The sequence below is a fragment of the Tyto alba genome, unplaced genomic scaffold, assembly GCF_018691265.1.
Source record: "Tyto alba isolate M040663 unplaced genomic scaffold, T.alba_DEE_v4.0 Super-Scaffold_7, whole genome shotgun sequence".
In the NCBI taxonomy this organism is placed as follows: Eukaryota; Metazoa; Chordata; class Aves; order Strigiformes; family Tytonidae; genus Tyto; species Tyto alba.
The window spans coordinates 35,884,435-35,909,976 of NW_024881328.1; the positions used below are offsets into that span (position 1 = coordinate 35,884,435).

At 37.5% G+C, this 25,542-nt stretch overlaps 1 protein-coding gene across 6 annotated transcripts in view; it reads right to left on the reverse strand.

The window, feature by feature from the left end:
• GULP1 (GULP PTB domain containing engulfment adaptor 1) overlaps positions 1-25,542 on the reverse strand; it is a 160,388-nt gene that overhangs the window by 44,750 nt on the left and 90,096 nt on the right. For all 6 annotated transcript variants that reach the window (XM_042784107.1, XM_042784108.1, XM_042784103.1 and 3 more), the window contains one exon: positions 1,882-1,953. In XM_042784107.1, coding sequence (XP_042640041.1) covers positions 1,882-1,953 — 72 coding nt within the window. The remainder of the gene's footprint in view (positions 1-1,881; positions 1,954-25,542) is intronic.

Consider the following 25,542-nt stretch of genomic DNA (forward strand, 5'->3'; position numbering starts at 1 on the left):
CCACCAGTGAGACAAATCCACTTTACAGCTGCTTTACTGAGGAGTCGTCAATAATGATAAAACATCATCAGAATAGAATCAAAACTTCTCCATTACAGGATATTATCTTGATAGATTTCTGCACAGAATTAACTTTAATCAGGGTAATGGAATTTTATAAACACAAAATACCAAACACAACCAGCTTCACTCCAGTATTAGCTGTAAACTGTAGGAGGTGCCTACAAAACTATACGTTTTGCTTCCACTGGTAGCATGATGCAATGGTTAAGAAAGGGTCATATGTACATCAGCCTGAAACAAGCGGGCAATAATGTCTCTGATAAACTGCTGCAGAGTAAATATTTTTTGGCATAAAACATCCTAAGAATTGATTACGTGAATCTTGAAAGCAGCTGTACTATTTCAGTAGAGCAAAAACAATGGCAAAGAACATCTGTTTCAATACCTTAATACAATTACTAATCAATTTCGTAAAGCTGGCTTTTTCAAGGGAAACCTCGGTCTTAAAAGCTGAGCTACATAGATCAGGTTTCATGCCTTCTTTCTTTCTTTTTATATAGCAATAACACAGAACCAAATTTCTCAGCATTAATTCCCAAAATTTTCTGTCCACTTCCAGGGAACTTCTGTTAAAATGAATAATGAAAACCCCACAAACAGTTATGGGAAGTACAGTAGTAGGTAGAACAATTTTTACATCTAAATAAACTAATGCTCCAATAGCTCTAAGCAGCTAAGCGTGAAACAGTGCAATTCCACTGCAATGCGAGTTACCAGACAAATGAAATCAGCATTCCCTACCACAGCTCACAGCATCTGAACAGCTTTAAGCATATTAGCTGTCACTCAAAGTCAAGTCAAAGCCAGGTTATCAGTTAGCAACCCTTAACAAGTGATTTCAATAGGATTCTTTTTAATTGTTTGCCAAGTCCCTTGGTGCCCAAGGACATATAACCAAGAAGAAATTGTAACCATCTGTTTTTCTCACACATCTATGTGTACCAGCCCATCGACGGTGTTGGTGTGCACAGACCATTTCCAATGAAACATGAAGACCTGGAGGACAAGGCAGTAATGCTCCTTGTCATAAACAGGCCTGGTTTATAAACCCTGTTCTCTCACTACAGCTCTATTTTCAGATATATTAACCAATTATCACAGCTGGAGGGCGAATGACATTCATGTCAGTGTCATAAGCCTTTGCCTCCAGTCTAACAGTCAGTTTATGTGGATAACACAACAGCTTTAGATTAAGAGCAGTCAGGGACAGACAGTACCCGCAGAACTATCACAGCCCACTTATGGCACAGTTTGGCATTTTTATTCCTGTTCTCTGGCACCAACACCTTACCTTAAGTGGGTGGGTACTCTGTGTTTTGCAGTAAGAGGCAACTCACTTAACTAGGGCTCGTAGGAAGCAACACACAGCCGTGAGAAATGCAGTACAGGCATTACTGAAGTCACTAGTTTTTCAGACAAGGAAAAGTACATTTTCTTAAACTCTCTGGCAACACATTTGGAGTGCCACAATTAGAGGCATTCAATAGCCATGAAGTGGGGAGAGCAGCTAAAACAAACTGTTGCTACTGAAGTTTGTATTAACAAAGCCCTAAAGTTCCCGAAAAACAAGCATTACACACTAAGGCACATAAACTGTATAGCAGAAATAATTATATAATCTAGAAGACAACTGAATATTTGTACAGCAGAACGTGTGATAATACGGACTTAATAGGGAAGGACCGACACCAGTGAAGAGATTAGTAAAAGTAACTGCCTCTAGAACCAATGAATTTACCTAGAAAGACAAAGTGTGTTATCTGTGAAAACAGGTTAAGAATATATTCCATTTGTATTTCATTAAAAGTTCTTTCTTACCTTTAATTTTCTAACAGCATCTCTTACCACTTCTGTGCCTTTGGGCTGTTCCACTTCAGTACTGCCAAGAAACTGGAAAGATTGTAATTTGTGAGAAATAAGTTTTGCATTGAAAGGCCTAATTAACTCATGTAATCTTATTTTCTAATTATTTCCAAATAACATTTCGAAAAGATAATCATTTCAATAGCTGATAAAAACCAAATCTTCATACAGATATTTCTAATCATAAGAAGAATTAAGTCCTAATTAGACAAACATAAGTTATCGAAAGCAGGTTTTCAAAAACATTTTATTTATCTCGATCTTATACAAATCTGTAAATTAGAGGTTAAGTACCTTTTTCTACTGGAATACTGTCATTTTGTTAATATAATCTCTTCTGGAAAATAATGAAAAGATGGAAAAAAAATACTGATGTAAGGTACTTCCCGTGAATCAACATGAGCCAATGGTTTGGATCACATTACTAAAACTTACATATAGTGATGCAAGACACATTAAAAAGGCCTGATTTTGCTCTCCAAGCTGCTTGATACAGTAATTTCACAGATTTAAAGGAACTAGGCTCCAACTTACATAAAAGCAAGGCTCATATTCAAAGAATTTCTACTAGAGATCATATTGTTACCAAGTACGATTTTAATGAAAACCAAACATACACCTGTTAATATACAAAGCACTATACTTCAAATGGACCTTACCATTTCTTTATTTGTACACTGAAATGCCTTTATGTTCTTCCGTACAGTTTTGCTTGCCTTCTACTATACTGTTACAGCAGGTATGATAATCCTGCCCCAACGACTTCTATGTAATAATTTAATTATTTTTGAATTGTTTGCTTTTCAGAAAGGTACAGTTGATTTAAGTCAAACCATGTATCTGTATATGCCAGAATAACACTAGCAAGAAAGAACAACCCCCCCTTTTTCTCTGAAGTACACAATTGTCTGTGTAACACAAACCACAGAGGTACGTGTAATTTTTAAGTCTTATCAGTTTCAAAATGAACTATTTGCCAAGCTACAAATGCTTTCAACATAGTAACTCCGAAGTTTTACATTTTATTAAAACTTCAAAACATGTAGTCAATGTGCCCCAAGCTGTCCTCCTGCAAAGAAACTTTGCAGCGCTAGCAATAATTCTCATTAGAAATTTGCTACCGACTCTGAAATATGATGTGCATCTTGAATACAACAGTGTGTAAATCAAAACACCACACACCCGTTGTAATAGTGGAGAATATTGACAATTCTTGGGCTAGGAGACAAAGGTTTTGTAATAACAGAGCAGAAGCCTCTATTATTGATTTGATGTCTCTCCTGCAACTTCTCCAATGACTTTAAATAGAGAGTGTGTTCTTCCCTGGAAAAGTGACAGTTGCATATAGAGAAAGAATTATTATTCTTGGAAATTATGGATACTACACGTGACAGAGACAGGAAGGGAAATGTGAGTGAATATATATAAGTAAATGTGTGCAATTAAAAAAAAAAAATGTAACCACAAGCTTAAATGGACAAGAAAGAAAGTAGGTAAGGTCAGAGGAGAATCTACGAGGAAAGCTGGTAATAGCAGCTATCCCTACACAAGCGTATTTATACACCACACACTTGGCACAACGCAAGAGATAGAAGTACAATTGCTGTGAAGCTTGTGAGCATTATATACAGTACAGGAATCCTGCATGAACACAGGGGCTAACAGCTGCCAGGGGGGACAAGGCTCCCTGAACAGAGAACACAGGCCACTGCTGCCCAGGGTGACGTGGAAGATGGCCGAGCCTACTCCGTCCACGCGCACTTCCGAACGCTTCTGTAGTTTTGAAGCGGGCGGCTCCAGCGGCGTTACACGTGTAAGCACCTTGGTACTTCTTGAGACAGATTCAGGGCCGGGCGGTGGGTGCAGCTGTGTCGAGCACACATCTGGATGCCCCGGGGTACACTACCACTGCTCCAGAAGGACACAGGGCTGCCCTACGTTTCTTATTTGCTTACTTCCATCCAGATGACTGATGCCTGAGACAGCAAATATATCGCAAAAGCAATAAAGTAATTTCCCCTCCCTTTCCCTCTCAGATACCTCGCTCTGATTCAAAGTCCAGGAAAGATGAAGGTATCTTTGCTGTATTCAATAAATCCCAACAGCAGACCAATCTTTCCATGAACAATAACTTTCACAAATACTGTTTTCCCAGAGGATTGTACCTCATACTAATTTACATTACTGCCTTAGAAAGTGTAAGCACCAAATTAAGCTTCTAGCACAGCTGGGAAATCTGTTAAATGTCACTGAATTTTTAAGCCCATAGTAATGTTTCCAAAGTCAGAAATTACCACTTCTGATCAGGGAGTGGAAGGAGAAGTGGACATCTAAATGGAACAATAACCTGATAAAAGCACAGGTTTAAATGACTGACAAGACCTGAAGAAAAAAATACTGAACGGGTTTGCTCAACAAGTTACAAAAAGAAATAAACAACCAAGACCCAAAATGTATGGAAACATCATGAGCATTGTATCAATATTTATGGAACATAACTTGACCAACCAGAATTCCACCAGCCAACCGCAATGTGCTGTGTTCCAGATAAGTATCCGTTTTGATATTAAACATCACTACTGAAATTTTTATCGCTCCCAGCAGTTTTGAACTGAATGTGGAATTAGTTCTTATGTGTAATAAACTACTTATAGGAAGCTAGAGTAAAATGCATTTAATCCAGAAACACAAAAAAGATTTGTAGCTTACGTGTTAATATCCATCAGAGATGATGAGACCATGCCATGGATTGCACTGTTTATATCTGATATATTTGCATCTCTGTTAACTGCAGTTCTATTTCTTTCACTCAGGTAAGCTCAAATTTTAATTATAACTGCTTACACATTCCATGCCTGACCTTCGTGAATTAATTGAGAAAGCTTATTTAATTTTGCTAAGAGAGTAATAAAGAGAAAAACAGCAATTAAGAGCAAGTATTCTGAATATTTGTATGAATTAGAATGACCTATTTGGGGGCAAAATATTAACAGAATTTCAGATCAAGAAAAGTTATTTTCTAATTACAACAAAATAATGACTATGCAATCTAGGTTTAACATATAGCTAATGTATTAACCGGAGGCTTTTTATTCCTTGCTTTTTCATCTGCTCTATATCTTTTTTCTGTGTCATCTGCCCTATCATCGTATTTGGTTTAATATTAGGCACCAATTACTACGGCATTACTCGCAATTGTTTAGCTAAGCAAACACACATGTATTTGAATAGTTTAGACTTTAGTTGACAAGCTCAATGTGGCAAAGTCCTCTGTGTTTGTATAATCCCTAACATAACGAATGTGCTGCCACCTCCGAGATTCCTCAAGTAACAACTAATTCACCATCCTCATGAAATGGGGAGATGGCCATTTCATTTGGGTCTGTTCAGATTTTTCTCACCAAAACTCTCTCAGACACACAGAGGACAAATATTTTTTATATCAGAAACTTGGTACAGCTGTGGCATGAATATTATAAATATTTACCATGGAACAGTTTCTGCAACAAAAAATTCAAAGCAAAATTGGTAAAAATGAACCTTCCCTTCTGAAGATCAGGCTCCTTTAGAAAGCAATACGGATGCAGAACTCCAGATGGGAACTTTAAAAGTCAGCGATTGCTTTGTTCACTTCAGATTCCCTCCTGCAGCTATGGCCTTTTTGCAGACCCAGCTGATTAGGAATGACAACAACATGAAACGTAACCGTTCCTAAGAATCAAGCTAATATTTCTCCTACACTTAATTGTAGCAGAGAGAAACAGAAAATAGTGTAGCAGTTCCTTTCCAGATCACTCAGTGCTAATCCTATACACAAATTAATAAATGTATTGCATTCTTAAGTGTTCATTAACATCAAATACGTAATACAGATGAAAAATGCTTCCATATGATTGTTACATGTATTTAGTGTTTGCAACAAATAAAATGGTTATTCTTGGTGTACTTCACACATAAGCCAATTCAAACAAAAATGATCACTAAGTTAGGCATGCCACTAGACTAATTTTTAAAAAATATTTATGTATTGTTAAGTTTAATGCTAATGAGAAGTTCACCATAATCATATTGAGTTTCAGTTGGGTACTTTAAGACGTTCAAAGAGGATGACACTTAATATTTTGTATAACAAAGCAAGCTAAAACAATGTTTTTTCCATATAAATTACTACATTTTTCACTGCAGTCTGTCATTCTTCCAAACGCATTCCCTACAAAAGTGATGAAAGATTATTTTTCTAATAAATTACTTATTATGACCCCACTTGCAGCTGTCTATACTCAGAAATAACTTTCATGAGGTCAACGGATCTTATCAGTCAAAACAGTTTAACTGTTATTTTAAAATACATTAAAGCTTGTTCTTCCCTCACTGATGTTTGCCATTAAGCAAGTGAGCAGTTGACCGGCCATACACAAGACAAAAACCTCAGATCAAACTGTTTTTATAATCTAGTATTAGCAGACAACCAGATGTGCTTGCTCCACATGCAAAGATTTGCAAGACAGTGCAGCTGCAGAGAATTAAGAGACACTGTTTCATCGTATTAGAATCAAAGAAGTGTTATCGCTTACAGCAACTGGGAAAATAACTCAATCCTGTAATGGCCAGGAGGGCTGTCCTACACAACGAACTAGACAACAGACCCTTCGTGGGGAATATCTCTTCCTTCAGAATGTAGTTGGAATGAAAACTTTCCTACATATTTAACCTGAGCATGACATATCTTGGTCCAATTCCATAGTGAAATTACTAAAAATGCTTTATAGTTGTACTCTGTCTGGAGAAACTATTAAAATAAAAGGTAAGTCTTTTTTAGTTTGCTGAATCAATTAAAAGTCAGTTCAAATGTAGGGTAACTTCAGGCATTCAGAATTCTTTACAGTTCTGACAAGTCTATTTTGCTGTTACCACATGCCCAATTACTAGTAGGTCAGGTGAATTGTTAACAGTTCAATCTTCCTTGACATTAAGAAGACACTCTCCAGTAATTCTTCCCCCATCAGCTTATATTTTGAGCCTCAACATTCTATGTTTTTTACATGCAAAATATAACCAAGTACTTTTCTTCAAAACTTAGGGGGAAACACAAAAAACCCCTACCCATCTTTCAGAAAAGTGAGTTTTACCAAGGTCAAAAAAATCATAAAACCTAAAACTTGACTAAGAAATAATTTTAGGTGCACTTTTGAGTATTTAACGTAGACTTCCACTCTTCCAGTAGAGAGCAGTGTAGGATATTTTAATAATAAAATAACATCTGTTTTCTTCTGTCATCCCATTTCAATCTTTAAAAAATTCCAGTCTTCCACAGTGCCGCACTCCTTTATTACTCTGAAATCCCCAAACATTATCAATTCTCTTTTATGCAGATTTAAATGCAATTCTATGAGAAAAATACTTTTCAAACTCATACAATAAAGAAAGGAAAAAAAGCAGTGCAAAATTACTAGATACCTGCTGCCAAAACTTGACAAATTAGCCCCTTCTACAGAAGTTTAAAGGATGTCGATTTACTGATGAAAGGAAGACAAATGTATCCACATTCTGATAACATCAGAATGACAGTATATACTATAAAATGACAACGAAAGAGAAGTTTCAAAACCATGCAAAAAACAGACGAACAAATATCTAAGCTGTTAATCACTTCCTAAGACATGAACAGGTTTTGCTCAGCCTTGCATACATGAGCCTTCTTCATCAATTAAAGAGCAGGAGTACAGTATGGACTATAAAATAAACTATCTCTTCCTGCTTTGGGTCCCTTTTCTTCCCCCACCCAACAGTCCAGTTCCCCACCTGTAACAGCTTTCTTGCTTCTCTACCAATACATGTCTTTGCCAGAGCACATAAATGTTTGTATTTTTCCCATTTGGGGAACACTTCTCTAGCGACACCTTAAAAACATCTGCCTCTCCCAGGCATGACTGCTGCTCAGTTTAGAGCAAAAATCAAACTCACCACGTGAAAGTATGAGAGGATAAAGTGCCACAGACATCAGCACATTCCTTGAATATCCCCTGCTTGCCTGACATGTAACGTTCTGCACAAATGGTGACTCTGACACAGGAAAAAAAATTCTACGCATTTTTCTGAGGGCGTGTTCAACTACTATTTGCAAAAAAGTAAGGAAAGCATGATTAAAAACACACAGAAAAAAAGAATCGTCTTCTAATGGAAACTGAGTATTACCAGGTATTTCATCCATCAGCAGAATTAAGCCAAATGCATGTAAGAAAACAGAGGTGAAAATATTTACAGTAATTAAGATATAAATAAAAAAAAAATCTATTTGATAAACTATTGAAATGTTGGGGAAAAAAAAAGCATTAGAGAAAAGACCGTAAAATAATTAAGTAACAGTTAACAAAAGAATCTTCCAGATGCAGTGATGTAAAAATACATATTGAGCTTTATTTTAAGCATACTCTCAACTAGTCATGCCGGTTTAATTTGTACTTTCTTCTACTCTCTAGAAGTGCAGTAACTAAGAACTGTTCACTATCAAATGCATAATGCATAAGCAATCATCTCAGTCTTTAAATCTGGTGCTACGACCAAATAATAAAGAACAGAATTTGATAACTAAAGCTTAACATATATTTGAACAGTTGATGGAGACAAATAATATAGACATTTCCTTGGAACAGCAAACTTCACCAGGCTCGGGATGTGGTTCTTGCCAGGAACCCAAATGTCTGGAAGCAGAAATACCTACAAATATTTTGGTAAAGATGTCTGAGAAACTGAGGATATATGGCTGTCTTAATCCTACCTGCATCTGTCTTCTAACCCATGTTTAGTTTTGATGACAAAAGAAATTATATAGGTGCTCACTGGGAAGAAATCTGAAGCGTGGTCCAAATAAGCTGATCCTAGCTTGGTATCATTTTAAAGGCAAAAGAATGGTGGTAATAGTTACAGCAGGTTATATTCTTCCTCAAGTCCCACTGCATTTTAATACACACAGAGATGAGAAAAACTAAAGGGCACAGAAGAAAGAATAGGAGTATACATTTATATTGACATAACCAGTTTGTTTCTAAGCAGAGCTTCAGGAGAATTTAGGACACGCTTTGTAAATTATCAAAACTTAGACCTTCTTCAGAGAGATCAGTGTGGTCATATACTAAAGGGGCTATCAAGAAGGATATATTTAAAACCAAATCAGATTGCAATACAGCTAACAAAGCTGTTCTCTGCATAAAGACATGTAATCCTAAAGGTAAAATAATGTTAAGAAATACAGCTAGTACCTCCTCCACAAGGAAGGTAAGAGCAGGCTGAAATACAGAAAGAAAGGAGAAAACTTAAAAAGCTTATCTTGTCAAGACTGTCAGTATAGAAATACCAGTTATACTAGAAAAAAACATGCAGTATTTTTTCAGTCCATCAATCTACACAGTACTTCAGAAGCACACCTCAAACTGTATCACACCCTGAAGAGCTGTCAGGCTGAATCTGAAGAATATAATGGAGCTGGGGTGGTGGTGGGGTGTACTCTGCTCTCCCGTTGCATTCACCATTATCAGCTACCCGGAATCTAGCCACAGGCTGAGGACAAACACAGCTATGTGCAGACCTGCTTCCACCTCAAACAACTGGATGAGGAAAAAAGTGTTTCTTTGGATCTGCTTTGCAGACTTGCTAGCTGGAGCTAACCTCTCACCACTGGTCTAAGCGAGCTCTACGTTCCCACCCAGTGAAGGCACGGCGGGAGGCAGCAGGAAGGTAACAGGAATATCCCTTAGGGATACTCCACCTTGGAGCAAAAAACCCAGCAAGTTCAAGTAAATTCTAGAAAATTCTTTAAAGCTTTTGATGTATGGGAAAAGGCTTAAAGAAGAAGATTTTTAGCAGTGCACAAATCAAACCAATGCTAGTATTAGTAGTATATCATACTGAAGGCCTGTTTTTCTTTTAAGCCCAGGTGCACTTCCCATAGCTGATAAATAAAAAGAAAACATCAGAGATAATATGTGGCATGAAAGAAACAAGGGCAGGGGAACATGGTAGCGAGAGCAAATTTATCACTGGAGAAAAATAATCTATCATACATTCCCTGAGACACATGCGTTCTTACAACATCAATCTTTCTTCACGTGTGCTGCCATGGTCATTAGCCTTCACATGCAATAATCCTGTGCTCAGAGACTGGGTAAAATGAAAGAGTAGATTAAAGAACAACATGCTTCCAAACTTAATCCTCTGGGTTTCAATTTGGACATACTCTGTGTTTCCAGTGTTGGCTTTTACACTTTTTTATTTTTATTTTTGCCAGAAGCATCTGTCAGCTCCTTTTACTGCAACAGGAGATGTCTGTGGGTAATCCAAACACACCCTCTTCAAGTTTTGTGCTGGATTTGTGGGTGGGGTAGGATTTTGGGAAGCAGAGGAGGGGTCTAAAGCAGTGGCCTCTGGGAGAAGCTTCTCAAAGCTCCCCATCCCCAAGTCAGACCCACCTCTGGCCAGGGCCGAGCCAATTAGAGATGGTGGCTGCACCTCCGTGAGAACGTATTTAAACGTATTTAAAAAGGGGAACCAGGGAAGAGGAACTGGAGTTGTGAGGGAGGTACCACTGCAAACATCGAGGTCAGTGGAAAAAAAGCGGGGGGGTGGGTGGGAAGGGTGCGCGTGGACTGGAGGAGACACCCCCACACACACATACTGTGGTGAGAGGGCAGGCTGTCCCCCTGCAGCCCATGGAGATCCCAGATGCTGTCCTGCACCCCATGGAGGACCCCACGTCAGAGCAGGCACCCACACCTGAAGACGGCCGGGGCTCTGAGGGAAGAAGCCCCCATTGTTGAAGTTCAGCACTGGGAGAACTGTGGCACGTGGGAGGGACCCACACTGAGCAGCTAGGGAAGGGCTGCATCGCATGGGAAGGACTCATGGCGGAAAAAGTTCATGAAGGACTGTCTCCCATGAGAGGGACCCCATGCTGGAGCAGGGGAGAATGCATGGAGTCCTTCCCCTGAGGAGGCAGAAGCAGTAGGACTGACTATAACTCCATCCTTTGCCTGCTGTGCTACTGTGGGGGTGGGGCAAGGGGAGGAGGTAGAGAAACTAGGAGCAAAGCTGAGATTGGGAAGAAGGAAGGAGTGGGGCAAGGTATCTTTAAGATACAGTAGTACTTCTCACTGTCCTACTCTGTTAGTGTTTGAATTACATTGATGATCTTTTTCTTCTCCTAAGGAATCTGTCTTTTACCCATAACCATAATGGGCAAAGTGAGTCACCCCTCCCTGTCCTTATCTCGATTCCCAAGCCTTTGGCTTTATTTTCTCCTTCCTGAAGGGGAAAGGGTGAGCAAGCAGCTGCGTGGTGCTTAGTTGCCCTCTGGGCTCAAACCACAACAAGTTATTATAGCTCCTTTGCTTCAATACAGAAACTATAAACAACACAGAGATTCATCTAACATCAAACAACGGCATCAAATTAATATCTTGCATTTCTCCACTGCTATTCATCAATTCTGCAGAGCCTCCTGTAGTGTATCGTTGTTACTGCCTGGAAGTTTCAGGATAAGTAACAAGAGGTAACTCATCAAATGAGCATACTGCTGACTAATGCAATTTAGCCTGACCATACTTATGGTCCTTCAGAGTTGCTTCTGACTTGCCTAGAAAATGACTGAGCCATCCAACTACAGATGATGAATAACATCCTGTCGTGGTTTGAACCTGGTCAGCAGCTAAACGCCACGCAGCCACTCACCCACCCTTCTGCCCGCTCGGGAACGGGGAGGGAATCGGAGGGGCAAAGGGAGACTTGCAGGTTGAGATAAAAATAGTTTAATGACAGTAATAGAATAATACAATGACAGTATAAATGGGTCACGTACCATACAGTTGCTCACCACCCGCCGACCGACACCCGCCTGCTCCCGGCTGGCGATCCTGAACACAAAGACACAGGGGCAACGCTCCTGGAAGTGAGAGCCCCTCCCGGCCCGCTCCTGCCTTTATATAGTGAGCGTAATGTCACATGCAACATGGGCCAATCGAGGCCCAGCCCTCCAGCTGTGCTCCCCCCACCCCCCCACACAGGTGAGGGCACTGGGACCTGGGGAGCCCCTGGGGTCTCAGGGTGCTGCAGCACTCCTCCAGCTACCAAAATGACCATGAACCCTATTCCAGCCCGAACCAGAACACATCTTTGCCAGCTTCTGCAATCCCCTATCATTACTCTCATATTAGTTTAGATTTTACTTAGCCTCTGACCGCCAAGAACTAAGAACTGGCAACTCTAAAGTCACTGTTGACTCTCAAAATACAGTACATCTTTATTTCTGTAAGAGTCATTGTTACTCAACCAATAATCAGTGAAGGAGATTATTCAAATAGATCCTACTTCTGATAATGTGGGTGCACAGGGAAGGGTGCCTTTGCATTCACAAGAAGCATTCTCTGTATTCAGACAGGGAAAACAGAACTAATTATCAAACTTGGTACTTCCTTTAGAAAGGTATATTCCAAACATGAAGTGCCTCTCATTCACTGAAGACATATCATACTGGCTGAATGCTTCAATTCAAAAGATTTGTATTTCTGACTTGATCGTTCCCAGTAGAAAAATATGTACTTCACCTTAACTGAAGAGACTTCACCTAAAAATAATTCATAGTCTATTTTAAACATCAGTTTTTCAGCTTAAGAAGTGCATAACAACAGAGTGGACAGATTTTTTAGCTTTTCAAGTCCATAATTAGACAGTAGACTTAGTTCTGCACCACAGGAATTGGATTCAACTCAAGCATCATTTCTTTATGGAAATACTAAAGTCAGACTAAGCCCACAAATTTACTGAAATGCTATTTTTCACCAAGTCCTAGACATTTTCAAATATCTTAATGTAAGAAAGTTGACATCTTGTTTGCTTTTTTTTTTTTTTTCCATAAACCAGATAGATTGCAACACAGTGATTTAATTTATATTAACCATAAGACATAACTCCAACAGTTCTTCTATTACACTCAAATGTACTGAAATAGTACAGCTCTACATACTACAGACTCTTTTCAAAGATGTCAAAGGTACTGTTCAAAACATTAGAACATAGAGACCACCTCTGCTGTAATTCTCACTTGATCTCTGCAAATGCTAGCTAGCAACACTGGCAAGTCTAAAGGGAAGTTCACTGCACAGCAGTGAGAAAAAATGCTTTTGTTGTTACTGCTTGTATAAACCCACTAGTCTACCCAAATTGAGGTTACAGGTCATTTTCTTTAGCATTCCCTTAAAGCTAAAGGATAGGCCCCCTTCTCACTCACTCAAAAAACCCTGATCTAGTACAACGCTACAATTGAAGAACAGCAAGATCAAGATCCCATGTGCTTGTATCCTCACACCTTTAAGAGCTACCACTATAACACTTTGCATAAGACATGCAAAACTGTTGTCCTAGTTTTTGGCTGTTTTGTCCTGCTGTATCAACCCACTGGTTTTCATAATGTCACTGTTTCTTTAACTGTAGCATGGACTGGTCTGCTCCATATTAGCATTCTGCAGGCTATCTATCTAGCTTTTTTTACAAAATCCAGCAAGTTAAAGCTTTAGATTGTTGTTCTCAAGCTCCATCTGTCCTGCTATTTTTTTTTTTTTTTCCCCCTGTTGCAAATATTCAGCCTATCAAACAAAACTTCTCCAACAACAATGAAAACTGAACCAAGATGACTAAAAACCCTCAGGAAGAAAGAAACTATGCTGTCAAGTATTCAATAGCAAAACCAATTTTAGATCATAAAACTGGCAAAAACATTCTATTTTACCAATAAGATGAAGCTTTCTAAAATTTGGAGCATTTTGATTGACTCAGAACTTCTTCAGTAGGGTGAGGCAGCTGAATTAGGGGTACACCTCTGAGCCACAGGAGTAAACAGGCCATGATGTCACTCAAAGCGGCTGTTTCTTCAAAGACATATTTCCCAGATGACTTCACTGTTAGGCACAAATCTGAGCGGAGGCTTCAGATTCTTTCTTTCATAACACGCACAAGAACAGCCAGGAGTTTCCATGTGCCGTTTCAAGGTGGGATTGTGCAATTCTGAGCGTTCTGCTTGCAATAACTTCTTCAGACTGAAGCCAGACACAAAATGATTAGAGCCTTCCTCTGTTCAATGCAAATAAACTCCACCAGTTGTGGAAGAAATAGTGATGGATTTTTATATCTATAGAATATATATTAATAACAACAAATGGAAAAGCATTGAAGTTGCTCTTTTGTACTCGAAAATATTAACAATCTCTTATAAAAGCAGAGACACAATTCCACAGACATTTTCAATTTTGTGAATAAAGTTTATTTTGTTCTAAACTAATTTCTACCTCCTTTGTCCTTGACTAACATGATAATGCTGAACTTGTCGTAAAACACTCTTTTGCCATGGCAACATGCAATGCCATTATATACACACAAACACCCAATTCCCTGTGGGACAAAAAAAAAGAAGTCGTCACAGTTAGGAACAAAATTATCATTCAGACACAAATAGCCTTAGTAATAAGAACAAATAACCATTGTCCATTACTCGTAGTTTATTAAAGCCCTTTGCCAGTTTAATGTGAAATATGAAATTGTCTATTTTAAGGACACTGCCTCTCTTGTGAACCAGGACTTTTAATACTGTGAGTCTTACTGCACCATAGATTAGAACAAATGACCCCTATTTTAATTCCTGCTTCATAGAAACACTTCACTGTCAAACAGAGGACAAGCAGTGCACCAGAAAATAGTTACTGTGGAGAAAGAATCATGAATGTCTGGAGCTAATGCTTCAGCAGCCTGCAGATTTAATACCACTTCTGGTAATTTTTTTGTGCAACACAAGTTTTAAACATAATCTGAACCTTTTCTTTTAAAATATCATTACCACAGAAGATCATCTGCTCTTTAATTTCTAGTATTATAACTACTTTATTGTGTAGCAAATAATTTATACATACATTCTATGGGGGAGATAATAGACACCACAGGACAGATATATGTACTGAGGTGTATTAAAGGACAGGAACATGGAGTGTGAACTACATTGGCTACTTTTTTTGTTTTTTGTTTCCTAAACTGTAGAGTTCCTATACTGAGAACCACTACATTTGGAATAAATAAATGAGCCTAATGTTTTCTTAGTAAAGCAACTACAATGGGAAAATATGCTGAGGTAATATGTAAAGTGTAATCCATAATTACATTGATAATCTACAATAATGTGTTGAAATAAATGCCATATTCACACAAATTAATAGCAGTATTTTGATATAAGTGGCCGAGAAAACATCTGTGTTTTCTAACTAAAAATGTCATTCTTCCCTTTGCTCCTATAAATGTCTTCCTAGGCTCCATCTACTACTTTAAATGTATTGTTGATTTTACACAAATGACACCTGTAGACATCTTTCTAAATTATTGTATTCACAGAATACCCTCTGAAATTTTCAGAGAATATTTGACAAGGGTAGCCAAGTGAAAATCAGATTAACTGTCTATCTGTGGAAATTAAAGAGAGAGCAGGTCTACACTTCTCTCAGAAAACCACAGGTGACAAAGCAGAGTAGGAATTGTGACCCCAAAACTGCATCATGTTTCAAGTTCTGATAAAATATCTTTAAATAGAGTGGGTATCTTGAGGGAAAAGGAGAAGGACAGGGAAACAGGCACTGTTTCTGGGTGCTTTGATTATTTGCATTGAAAAAGGCTAATAGCATGAAGAAAGCTCACCTAGGAGGCAAACTGAAGAGCAAATGAAGAACAGAGGCTGGAGTGCACTGGAACATATGGAGGTTTAAGACTAAATGAGTGGCACAAACACAGCAATTAGACAACATTTTCATCTACTACAGGTTCATGACCACAGTACAAGATAATCTGTTAAGAAATCTTCAGGAATCATATTTAAGATTTTTATGGAACAACATAAAGATCTTGAAAACCTTTCTTTCAGGACAGGGAACATACCCTTACCATACCTCTGCCTCATAATCTGTGAATGTCCTCAATGCACAGAAGTCAAATCCTACTCTGAGTACCTCTTTAATTCCATCACAGATTCCAGAAGCAAGAACTACAGAGGCAATGAGCTTTAACAAGAAAAGCACTTCTTACATTGGTTTAACTGTACTGCATCTTTCACTTTTCCTACATGTTACAACTGGAGTGTCTTCTCTGTGATGATTATTGTTTTATGCACCTGTTTATATACTCTCTTGTTAATCTGTTTTTCAAAAGAAACTGCCTTTTCTACACATCATCTGACATGAAAGACAGATATAAAACATATGTGATCACCATAATTCAACACTCAGCCTTCAGGCACTTCAAGAATATCAGTAACAGTGTTTTTCCAAAAGCTACCTAGGATGAGAGTCATTTATTTTAAAATAATACTTGGAACAGTAAGAACTACCTCTTTAAACTATCATACTCTAGATATTTAAAACAAATTTGCAGAGTACTACCTAAACATAGGAAATATTTTTCCCTCTAAACAATAAAAATTAGGGAACAAGATTTTTAATTGGATTATTTTAGCAAACTGCAAAAATGTTTAGTAGTGACCACTTCAACCTGACAATAACAGATATGAAATTAAACCACTATTACTATGACCTTAATATCTATCTGCAGGTGCGACGGACATCTCAGGTGAACAGTTCTGAGAGAACATAACTGAGCTGGAAAGTAATTTATAAATTATTTTACAACAGCAATTAATCCAACATTAATGCTGGCTGACAGTTCTTCATAAAAAGTATTATGCTTTTCAATAAAACATCTATATTCTGATGTTAAAATAGTAACATTAGTCTAGATCATTACAGTGATCAGGTGAAAATAAAGTAAGAAAACTGTGTATTTTAAAATCCTTCACATAAGGACTCCAAGTCTTCTCTAAATAGCAACATCATCCTTTTTACTAAGAGCAGGTATTGAGAACACATTTAGTCTTGAGCTCAAGGCACTGAAGTAGAACTGAAAATTTGGGATCTGATTTGAGAACAGAGATTTGGGGCAGATCAGGGGAGAATCTCTAGTACTACCTCAGCTTCCTATCTTTATACTGAGGATAGTAATACACCCATTTTTTGTCTGCATTATCATTTAATTATTCCAACTGAGAAGAAACCTCATGAGAGTCAAGTCCAAGGTCTTCTCCTACTTATTCTGAACTTTGATCTATAGCTATTTGCATCAGGGTACCACCTAGAGCCTCCATCTCATTCTAGAGACTGTACAAACATTGAAAAAATAGCCCTTAGCTTCAAAGAATTTATGATCGAATGAACTGTGATAAATTACACTAACCTCCTGGAAATGCACAGCACAATTTCAGTTAGTACCTCTGAGTGTTACTGATAAATATCAGTATAAAACACCGGACCGCATTCTTCCTTGTACACATCATTCTAACAGCAAATACGAGTAAAAAGCTACAACTAGTACAAAATGAACAGAGTGCTCTCTGATTTTGAAAATGAAAAACATGTGAGGAGGCCCAGCTTTCCCCACCTTCATTTCTTCTGGTTATATGAAGGAAAGAGGGAGTTGGCAAGCCACTGAAATACATCACCAAAGGAGTAAGGAGGATTCACTTGACCACAGACCAATGTAAGACCACCTGTACTGTCATTTAGACATCTGTTAAAATGTACCTAGCTTTAAAGCTTTTAAAATTGATTTGAACATTAAGTATGCACATGGAATTTTGGTGAAGACTTTTTCAATCTGAGAATGGGTTTGCTCTGAATAGTTGGAGTTCCTCAAAGCCTCCTAAACTTCAAGTTGGGATATGGCCTCTAAATTGTGACTTAGGAAGACCTAAACATTCCTGACTTCAATGGATTTTCAGCAATAATTCTATATTCATGAGTAGACGACATTTCCCTCCCACCTAATCTTATTAAGAGAATGCTCTAATTAGTGTGATTTGCTGAGTTACTTATCTCTGTTTCTCCAGTATCTCCCATTTCAGAAGCATGTAAATGCTACAGGAACACTAAGATATTTTTAGTCCATGCTTCAAATTATGTGTTCCTTCAAATGCAACCCTTGGTTCCACACATATCGTTAAGATCTGATGCATATCCTTGTTTCCACATTTTCCCTCTTTTCAGTAATACTACAGCAATGAATTGAAAAACAACTTGTAAAACTACAGGAATTGACTAAATCTGATTTCCCTTAAGGACTCAGAATGAATAAAATATTACTTAGGCAAAAGTATATACTAGGAAAAAAAATTAAAGTTTAGACCTATGTAATCCATCACTCTCTCCCTTTTAGTGGTCAATAACAATTTCTAGTGAAAATGCAAAACATCTTAACAAAGCTTTACGAATTAGCTCATGCAAATATTTTCCGTTTGCTATGTCCCAAACCAGAAATGATTAGTTCTTATAGTAAGTTACAGCTAAAATTATCAAAGTTCAAAATGCTTCTTAAAATAGGCCAAGGTAGCTTTACACTTTCTGAATTAGAGTAATCTGAAGGAGGCATTTCTGAGATAAATATTCATTATAGTTCAGGATCCACAACTGACTAGTGTACATTATTATTATTTTATTAAAGTTAATAAAGTCAGACATGGCAGCTGGTGACTTGTCCAGTGGTCTCTTGGGGATGAATCTTCATGGAGATTGGTATATGTGAAACTTGTCTTTTCCGAACGGTGAACAGCCTGGCTGTCAGACAGATCCCTGTAGTCTTTTTTCTGTTGGTAAAATTACATGTCCTTGTAGAAGTCTGTGTTCAAGAAGTTGTGCCACTCTCTTATTTTTTATGATCCAGTTCTATTTATTTTTTCTAGTTTATTTCAGGAGAGTTACCTAATTCTTTTTGGTGGATAGTTAAGAAGGCAGTAGCTCCACAAACAGCAAAGGCTGAGCAAACAAAAACACCCAGCTTTGTCGAAAGTAAAAGTGGGAGATGAGAAGGAGTTAATTTATCTGCAGGCATGGTTCTAATTTACAGCAAGAACGAGCTATAAATCACTGTGGGCCACCTAGCCCGTCAGTACAATAATCCAGATGTTTGAACTTTACAGTCTGTTAGTTCCAGTGTCAAACATGCAACTCACTGGACACTTGACAGTCCAGATCCTAAAAAGCCTGCCTAAAGAAACCTCACATTCTCACAGCTGACAGCACACATGGAAATACAACTGTGCAGAAAGAAACCCCGGCAGGCATGCTAATGAGGCTAATTGGTAGTTGCAAGCAGATTTAAGGAGAGGCAAAGGAATAAATATGAGCAACAGAGAAGGAACAGAAAAGGACATGGGGAGCTGGGTAAATCTTTGCTGACTCTAAGGTCTTTGAAAATGCCATCCCTTTTTCTTTGCACACTTTTTCCTGTTTTGTTAATTCTGTTTGGACGAACCTCTGGGTTTTGTTCACTCGTCTTGAACAGATGTTCATATCACTGCCTGTTACTCAGCTGGTGCCTGCTCTTGCCTCATGGTGAGGATCTCATGGCTCTGAGCATCTTTCACAGCAACGTGAAGATTTATACTCAAATACTAATTTATTATTTTTTTTGAAGAGTAAGAAAATGACATTATAAAAGATGCTACAAAGCTTCTAATGATTTTGAGTCTTTTGTCTCAAGTCTCATCACTTAGATCTTCTGAGAGAGATAGCGGGCAAGGGCAGTGATGTGTCTGTTTAAAACTTATTTTAAAACTTTTCATTACCACGGTATTTTTAGAAATATGCTTTAGATGCTGTGTTCAATACTAAATGCCATATTATGCAGAAATGCTGTTGAAAGAGAGTTGCTATTACTCTTACAGAAAAATTTCTTCTTGCCTCTTCTGTATATCATACATATATACCAATATATTCTGTACTTTCAGAACTTGTTGGATTAACACTTCAACATATGGCTGTCCTACATTTCAACAAACAGCTCTTCTACAACAAGACTAGTCGAAAGAATCATAATTTATACAACAAAAATAACCTAAAGAACGTACCAGGCACAGATGGGTCTCAGGTACCATGTTGTTAACCAGTGTATTCCGTTAATCATGCCATCAACACAAGTCTTCCGAAATGCAGACCATGCCAGATAAATCAATACTATGGAATTTCCTGCTGCAAATTTTCAAATGTAACCAAAACAATGCACATACCTAGGCGATCAGATCTTACAGTAACAGGCTGGAAAAAGCCTTGCACCAGGAAGAAGTTTCCCATATATATCTCTCTATATATAAAAACTATGTGCCTGATTTCAAACTACCTGATTTTGAAGTCAGCCTCATTTTCAGATGGGAATCTAGTAGATGATCTCCAGACGTCCCTTTAACATGAATTATTCTAGATTCTTACATTTCAATTCCCAAAGAAATTCCTAATACAAATACAATGTAACCAAAGCACAACTCTAATATTCAAAGAATTATAAGGCATTCCGTCTTTCTAAAATTGAAGGCTTCTCAAAGTCCAGTAATGAGCTAAATCTCTTGCAGTTTTGTATTTTCAATCCAGATTAGAGTTGTTACATGTTGTATCTACAGTACTAAATAACCGATTCTAGAAGTTTCTACCAAAATATGTGTCTAAAGCTGTTAAGTGATTAAAAATAAATTTTTCCCTGATGAGAGAACTGAAACTTAGACTGCTCCAAATCAGAGATGAGGGAAAAGACCGTAACTAAGCAGCCAGGCTGCTAAAGAGAATGCATGCGAAGTCAATCTATGGGAGAGAAACAAACTGCTTGAATACAAAAGAAACTTAAAACTTACTCAGCACAGGGAACACTCCAGGGCTGTGGTAGCTTAGAGATCAGCTTCAATGCAGACTAGGGGTTCTGTCCCAATCCTGCTTCACTATGCAGTTTTAATGTATTACTTAGTATGTTACTAAGAAAAGGACTTAAATTACTTCTCAGATCCTATGCTGCATACACTACCATTAATTGGTGTGATCTGTTTTTATTTCTTGCCATGAAATTACAGTTTCCATCTCTTATTTGCATTGCAAATCTGTTTCATACTTGTGACTGAAGTATGTCATACAGTACTTACACCTTTCAAGCAAAACGAAGCTTATGAAAAGACCAAGGGATGATAAGCAGGATCTGAGAGAAGATGAGAGCTCTGGGGAATAGATCAAAAGCTACTGTTTAGTCTTCCATTTGCAGCTTATAATGTATTGAAACACATTACCAACATTTTTTATCTCACTCCCCCAATTAAATTAATTGATTTTTTTTTTTACTAGAATCTACCAAAAATATTTCACTTAAACACAGGTGCTCTATTGATTGCTTTTCCTGAGAGAGGAAAATAAATGAAACATTATACATTATATTAATCTGTCTTGCATTATTGCAGAGGTTTTGAAACCCTTTTTGGTTTTTATTAGTCCTGAGCAGTCAAATGATGATGCCATGCCAGGTATAGTTGTAGAGTGTGTGCTGCAAACAGGCTGGTTTCTGTGGTAGCAACCCTGCTATGGCACAGTCTCCCCACACACCTGGGGAAGATGTTGCAATAGCATACTGCAATTGTGCTGGGGGGACAAAACCAAAAAAGGGTATCAGCCCTTACACTGACTGCAGTACATGTTTACCTAAAATTAGCTGTATTATTTGTAAACTAAGAGTTAGGCATTAGGTGAAGTACTTTTATGTACTGAAAGCAGAGACAGGATTCATGTATGTAGTGATCTTCATGTTCATCTACTACACTGCAGAATTAGCAGCATGTGTACCTGTAGCATGCAGATATAAACTACTTCCCACCCCTACTTCACCACTCTGCGTCTTTATCACCTTGACAAATGTGACTTACTTGAATCTAAGCATTCTGTCTCATGTATATGCCTCAAAATGATCAGGCTTTTTTGTGTTTATGTGCGACATTGGGAGCTTCAGTCAAACCTAAGGCTCTCTGTGCAAGCTACACACAGATGGACCTTAAGAAGGAAAAACTGCAATTGGTTATAAGCATTACTTTTTAAAGCAGACCATCTTCTGGAGACTAAGAGTGATCTGTGGAGTTTGTGTTGTGCAGCTGGATATGTTACACATAACAGAGGGCTACAGACACCTGGAAAGAGACCATACACACGTCAAAAATGTGCTGTTGCTATTCTGCAAATTTTTCTAAACTTCTCAGCCAGTGTTCAGTCCCAAAAGATACTAGTACTCCAACTACAAACAAGCCACTTTTTTCAACACTTTCAGAGAAGCAATCGTAAATGGACATGAAAGACAAAACTCTAGGTGCAGATACAGACGGATGCCACAGGGCATATGCCGACTAATTCTTGCAAAATGATCTTGACGTGCTGCCGTGTTGGGGGCGTTGTGGGCTACTCAAGCACACACAACATGTATTCATAGAGTCTTTGAACTTGTGTGCATTCATATGCAGATGAGATAAGCAACTGTTTGCAAATACCATTCAACTTCCATTACTGTACAGCGATACACTACTGATGGGCAGTGAGGGGTGGGGCTGTGCACAAAAGACTGGACAGAGTTGGGAGGTACAGACTTCATTCTCTCCCCTTCACAAACTGGCTATGCAACCTCAGGCAGGACAGACTGACAGCTTTTCAAAAGCACTCAGTACCCCACAGAGCATTCTGAGGAACTAACAAATGTTCAGATTGTAAGGAACATGAAATATTCACCATTTCTCGGAGACAAATGACAACTGAAGCTAGATGCTGAATAGCTAAAATGCAGTTCCCCTCCTTCAGCTACTTCTAGGAGATGATGCTTCTTGCTGTTGAAAGATTAGATACAATCCTTCTGCATCACAGCCGTTTATTTTGTAGGATATTTATGGATATAGTGCTATCCTGTCCTAGACTTCTATCATTTTAAGTACGTAATCTTGTAAGCAAGATGGAATAGGTAGGTCCATTTCCCTGAAGCAGAAAAGTCTGTTGACAGAGCCCCTTGCAGACCCTAAATATTTTATGTTTTATTTACATTATTATACATCTTTGGTATAATGAATCTCTAGTTTAATGACCATAATGTATCAGAAATAACTAAGTAGTAAATATTTGCATTTCCTCATAAAATTACAATTTTCTGCTTTCATATTTCATTTGGTATTTTCACAATACTCATTTTTCTTGTGCTTAAACACAACACTAATTAGGACTGCATCCAAGAGATTTTGATACTCTAATGAAAGTTAATTGGAATTAAGTTATTAATTCTAATTATAATAAATTAAATGTAGGAAAATTAATTATTTCTTGTAATGCCTTCTTGTATTTCATTACTAATTTTCGACATTTTTGTGCTCTGTTTGGAGTATTGCTATATCTAACTTCACCAAATAAATTTAAGTATACTTTTTAATAGTGTGCCTTATGTCTCTGTTTACTTGGAAAAATCTATATGCAATTTTCCCTTTGACATTCTTTCATCATTTATTTTTAATGACATGAAACCATGATCATTCTGTAGTATGCTGACTGGACTGAAATAGAGAACCAAAAATTTGTAGTAGAAGTGCAGTTTATGCCATGAATACATAGCTTTGATAATACTGTACACTAATGATAGTGATATGCAGATATTAAAAAACCACAATTGTACCTAGAGCTCTGTTACAGTAGTCACATCAATTAGAAGCAGCATGATACTTTTGACCTAAAATTCTTGTCCAAAATGCCTGCTCCAGAGAAGTATTATTTGCCATTCCACAATGACAAAAACATTAAAGGAATACATCAGGTTGACAATCTAACTAAACTCTGTTTAATTGTACTAGAGTGAAGATTAATACTACTAGGTCATGTCAAGCAAGGTCTTTTTTCAGGGTGTTTATTATTAATGCCTTTGGGTGTTATTTTTGCCTTTCCTACAGTTGAAACAGAGGTCCAATATATGTACTGAAAAATCAAGAGGAAAGATAATGCATGAAACTGCACAACAATTCACAATTAATTGTCATCAAAATCCCACAGTAATATAAAGTAAGAGATGCTCAACTGTCTTTTTTTGGGAAAGCTTTGCTCGCTTATCTTCAAAGTTTCAAACTGGAATTTCATCAAGAATCATAAATTTGTGTACAACCACACACAAATTTTTAAAATAAGCCTGAAGTAAACAGGACAGCCGCCGTGCCTCAGCACTAGGAAGCCATTACATCTGTTGGTAAAATAAAATCCCAAGGGTTTAACATGCCATCACGTTACTACATACAACAGCAGCTCTTCAGCCTAGTGTAAGGTCAAAGCTGTTGACTCCATAGTACACTAGTAGCCAACAAACACCACGCTTGCAAAGCAGAACCTCTAATCTGCAAAATGGAAAGATGTGCAAGTCGAAATTTGATAGAAGCCAAAAAACATCCAAGTGACTATAAAGGTAATTATACATATGATTTACTACAGAGACATACAGTAAACATTGCTGTTTTGGGCAGCAGCATTTTTGTAACTGAAATACACCCCTCACGGTAGTATCAGTGACATGATGACAACCATCAGTCCATTTTTAAGGTTCCAGTAAGATTGCATTATGAAGTCACACTTTGATCAAGAGATTTTGGAGAAAGGAAACTGGCCTAAAATCAAGAGAATTAACTTAAGGGCAAAAGAGAACTTGTTTTCCCTACAGTATGGAAAATAACACAAACATCTGTTCTTAGTTGCAGAAGATTAAAGAGAAAAGATGACACAAAAAAGAAATTTTGGTTTGTCTTAGCATTTTATATCCCGGTAACATGAAAACTGTCATGCTACTACATCTAAATTAATCCTGTATCCCTGTATTTGATAATATACTATCAAGATTCTAAATGATCTTTTCAGAAAAAAAATTACATGACCAATATACTTTCATCTGGAGTGATACATTCAAGAAAAATATAGCATCACAAACTGATGGCAAAATTCTGACTTCAGTAGGCCCAGATTTCACCTTCAAAGCATACTAAAATGTTTGGAGTCTTATTATCAGTGCCTCCAAAAGTTGGAACATCAGTAAGATTAAAACAAACAAACAAAAAAAATCAACCAAACATATAAACAACAATAACAAAAACACAAATAAAAAAAACATAAAAAAACTCCCAAACAAGCAAATAAACAAAAAACAGAAAAACCCCACAAACAAACAAAACAAACAAAAACCCCACAAAAACATAACAAAACCCAAAACAACAGTAAGGAAAAAAAAAAAATACTTCACACCAAAAAAAACCATCACACGAGAAAAAAAAAAAAAAAAAACAAACCAAAACACCCCAAACCCCCATCATCTTATGCCGTACACCAAACATGCCAAAACCCAGCAAATTTCAAAATAGCAACTACCATGAGGACTAGGCATGGTGGGAAGGACAGAGAGAATCAAGATGCTTTTATATTTAAGGGCATCCTTATCAGAGTCATAGCTCCTGGACTTTACTTCCAGAAGAAACAACTCTGCTCTTCTTTTCTTGCAAGGAGGATTATTGCCATAAATCATCCTGAGGGTGTACGTCCTAAGAGATACAAGACATTACTAATTCTCCATTAAAAAGTCCTCTCCAATTGGTAAAAAAAAGGCCATTTGTCTATACTGCAGCATTCTTTTAATTTCCAATTAATTTTGCTAGGATTTTTTTTATTAAGATAACAGTCAGCTCAGGAACTG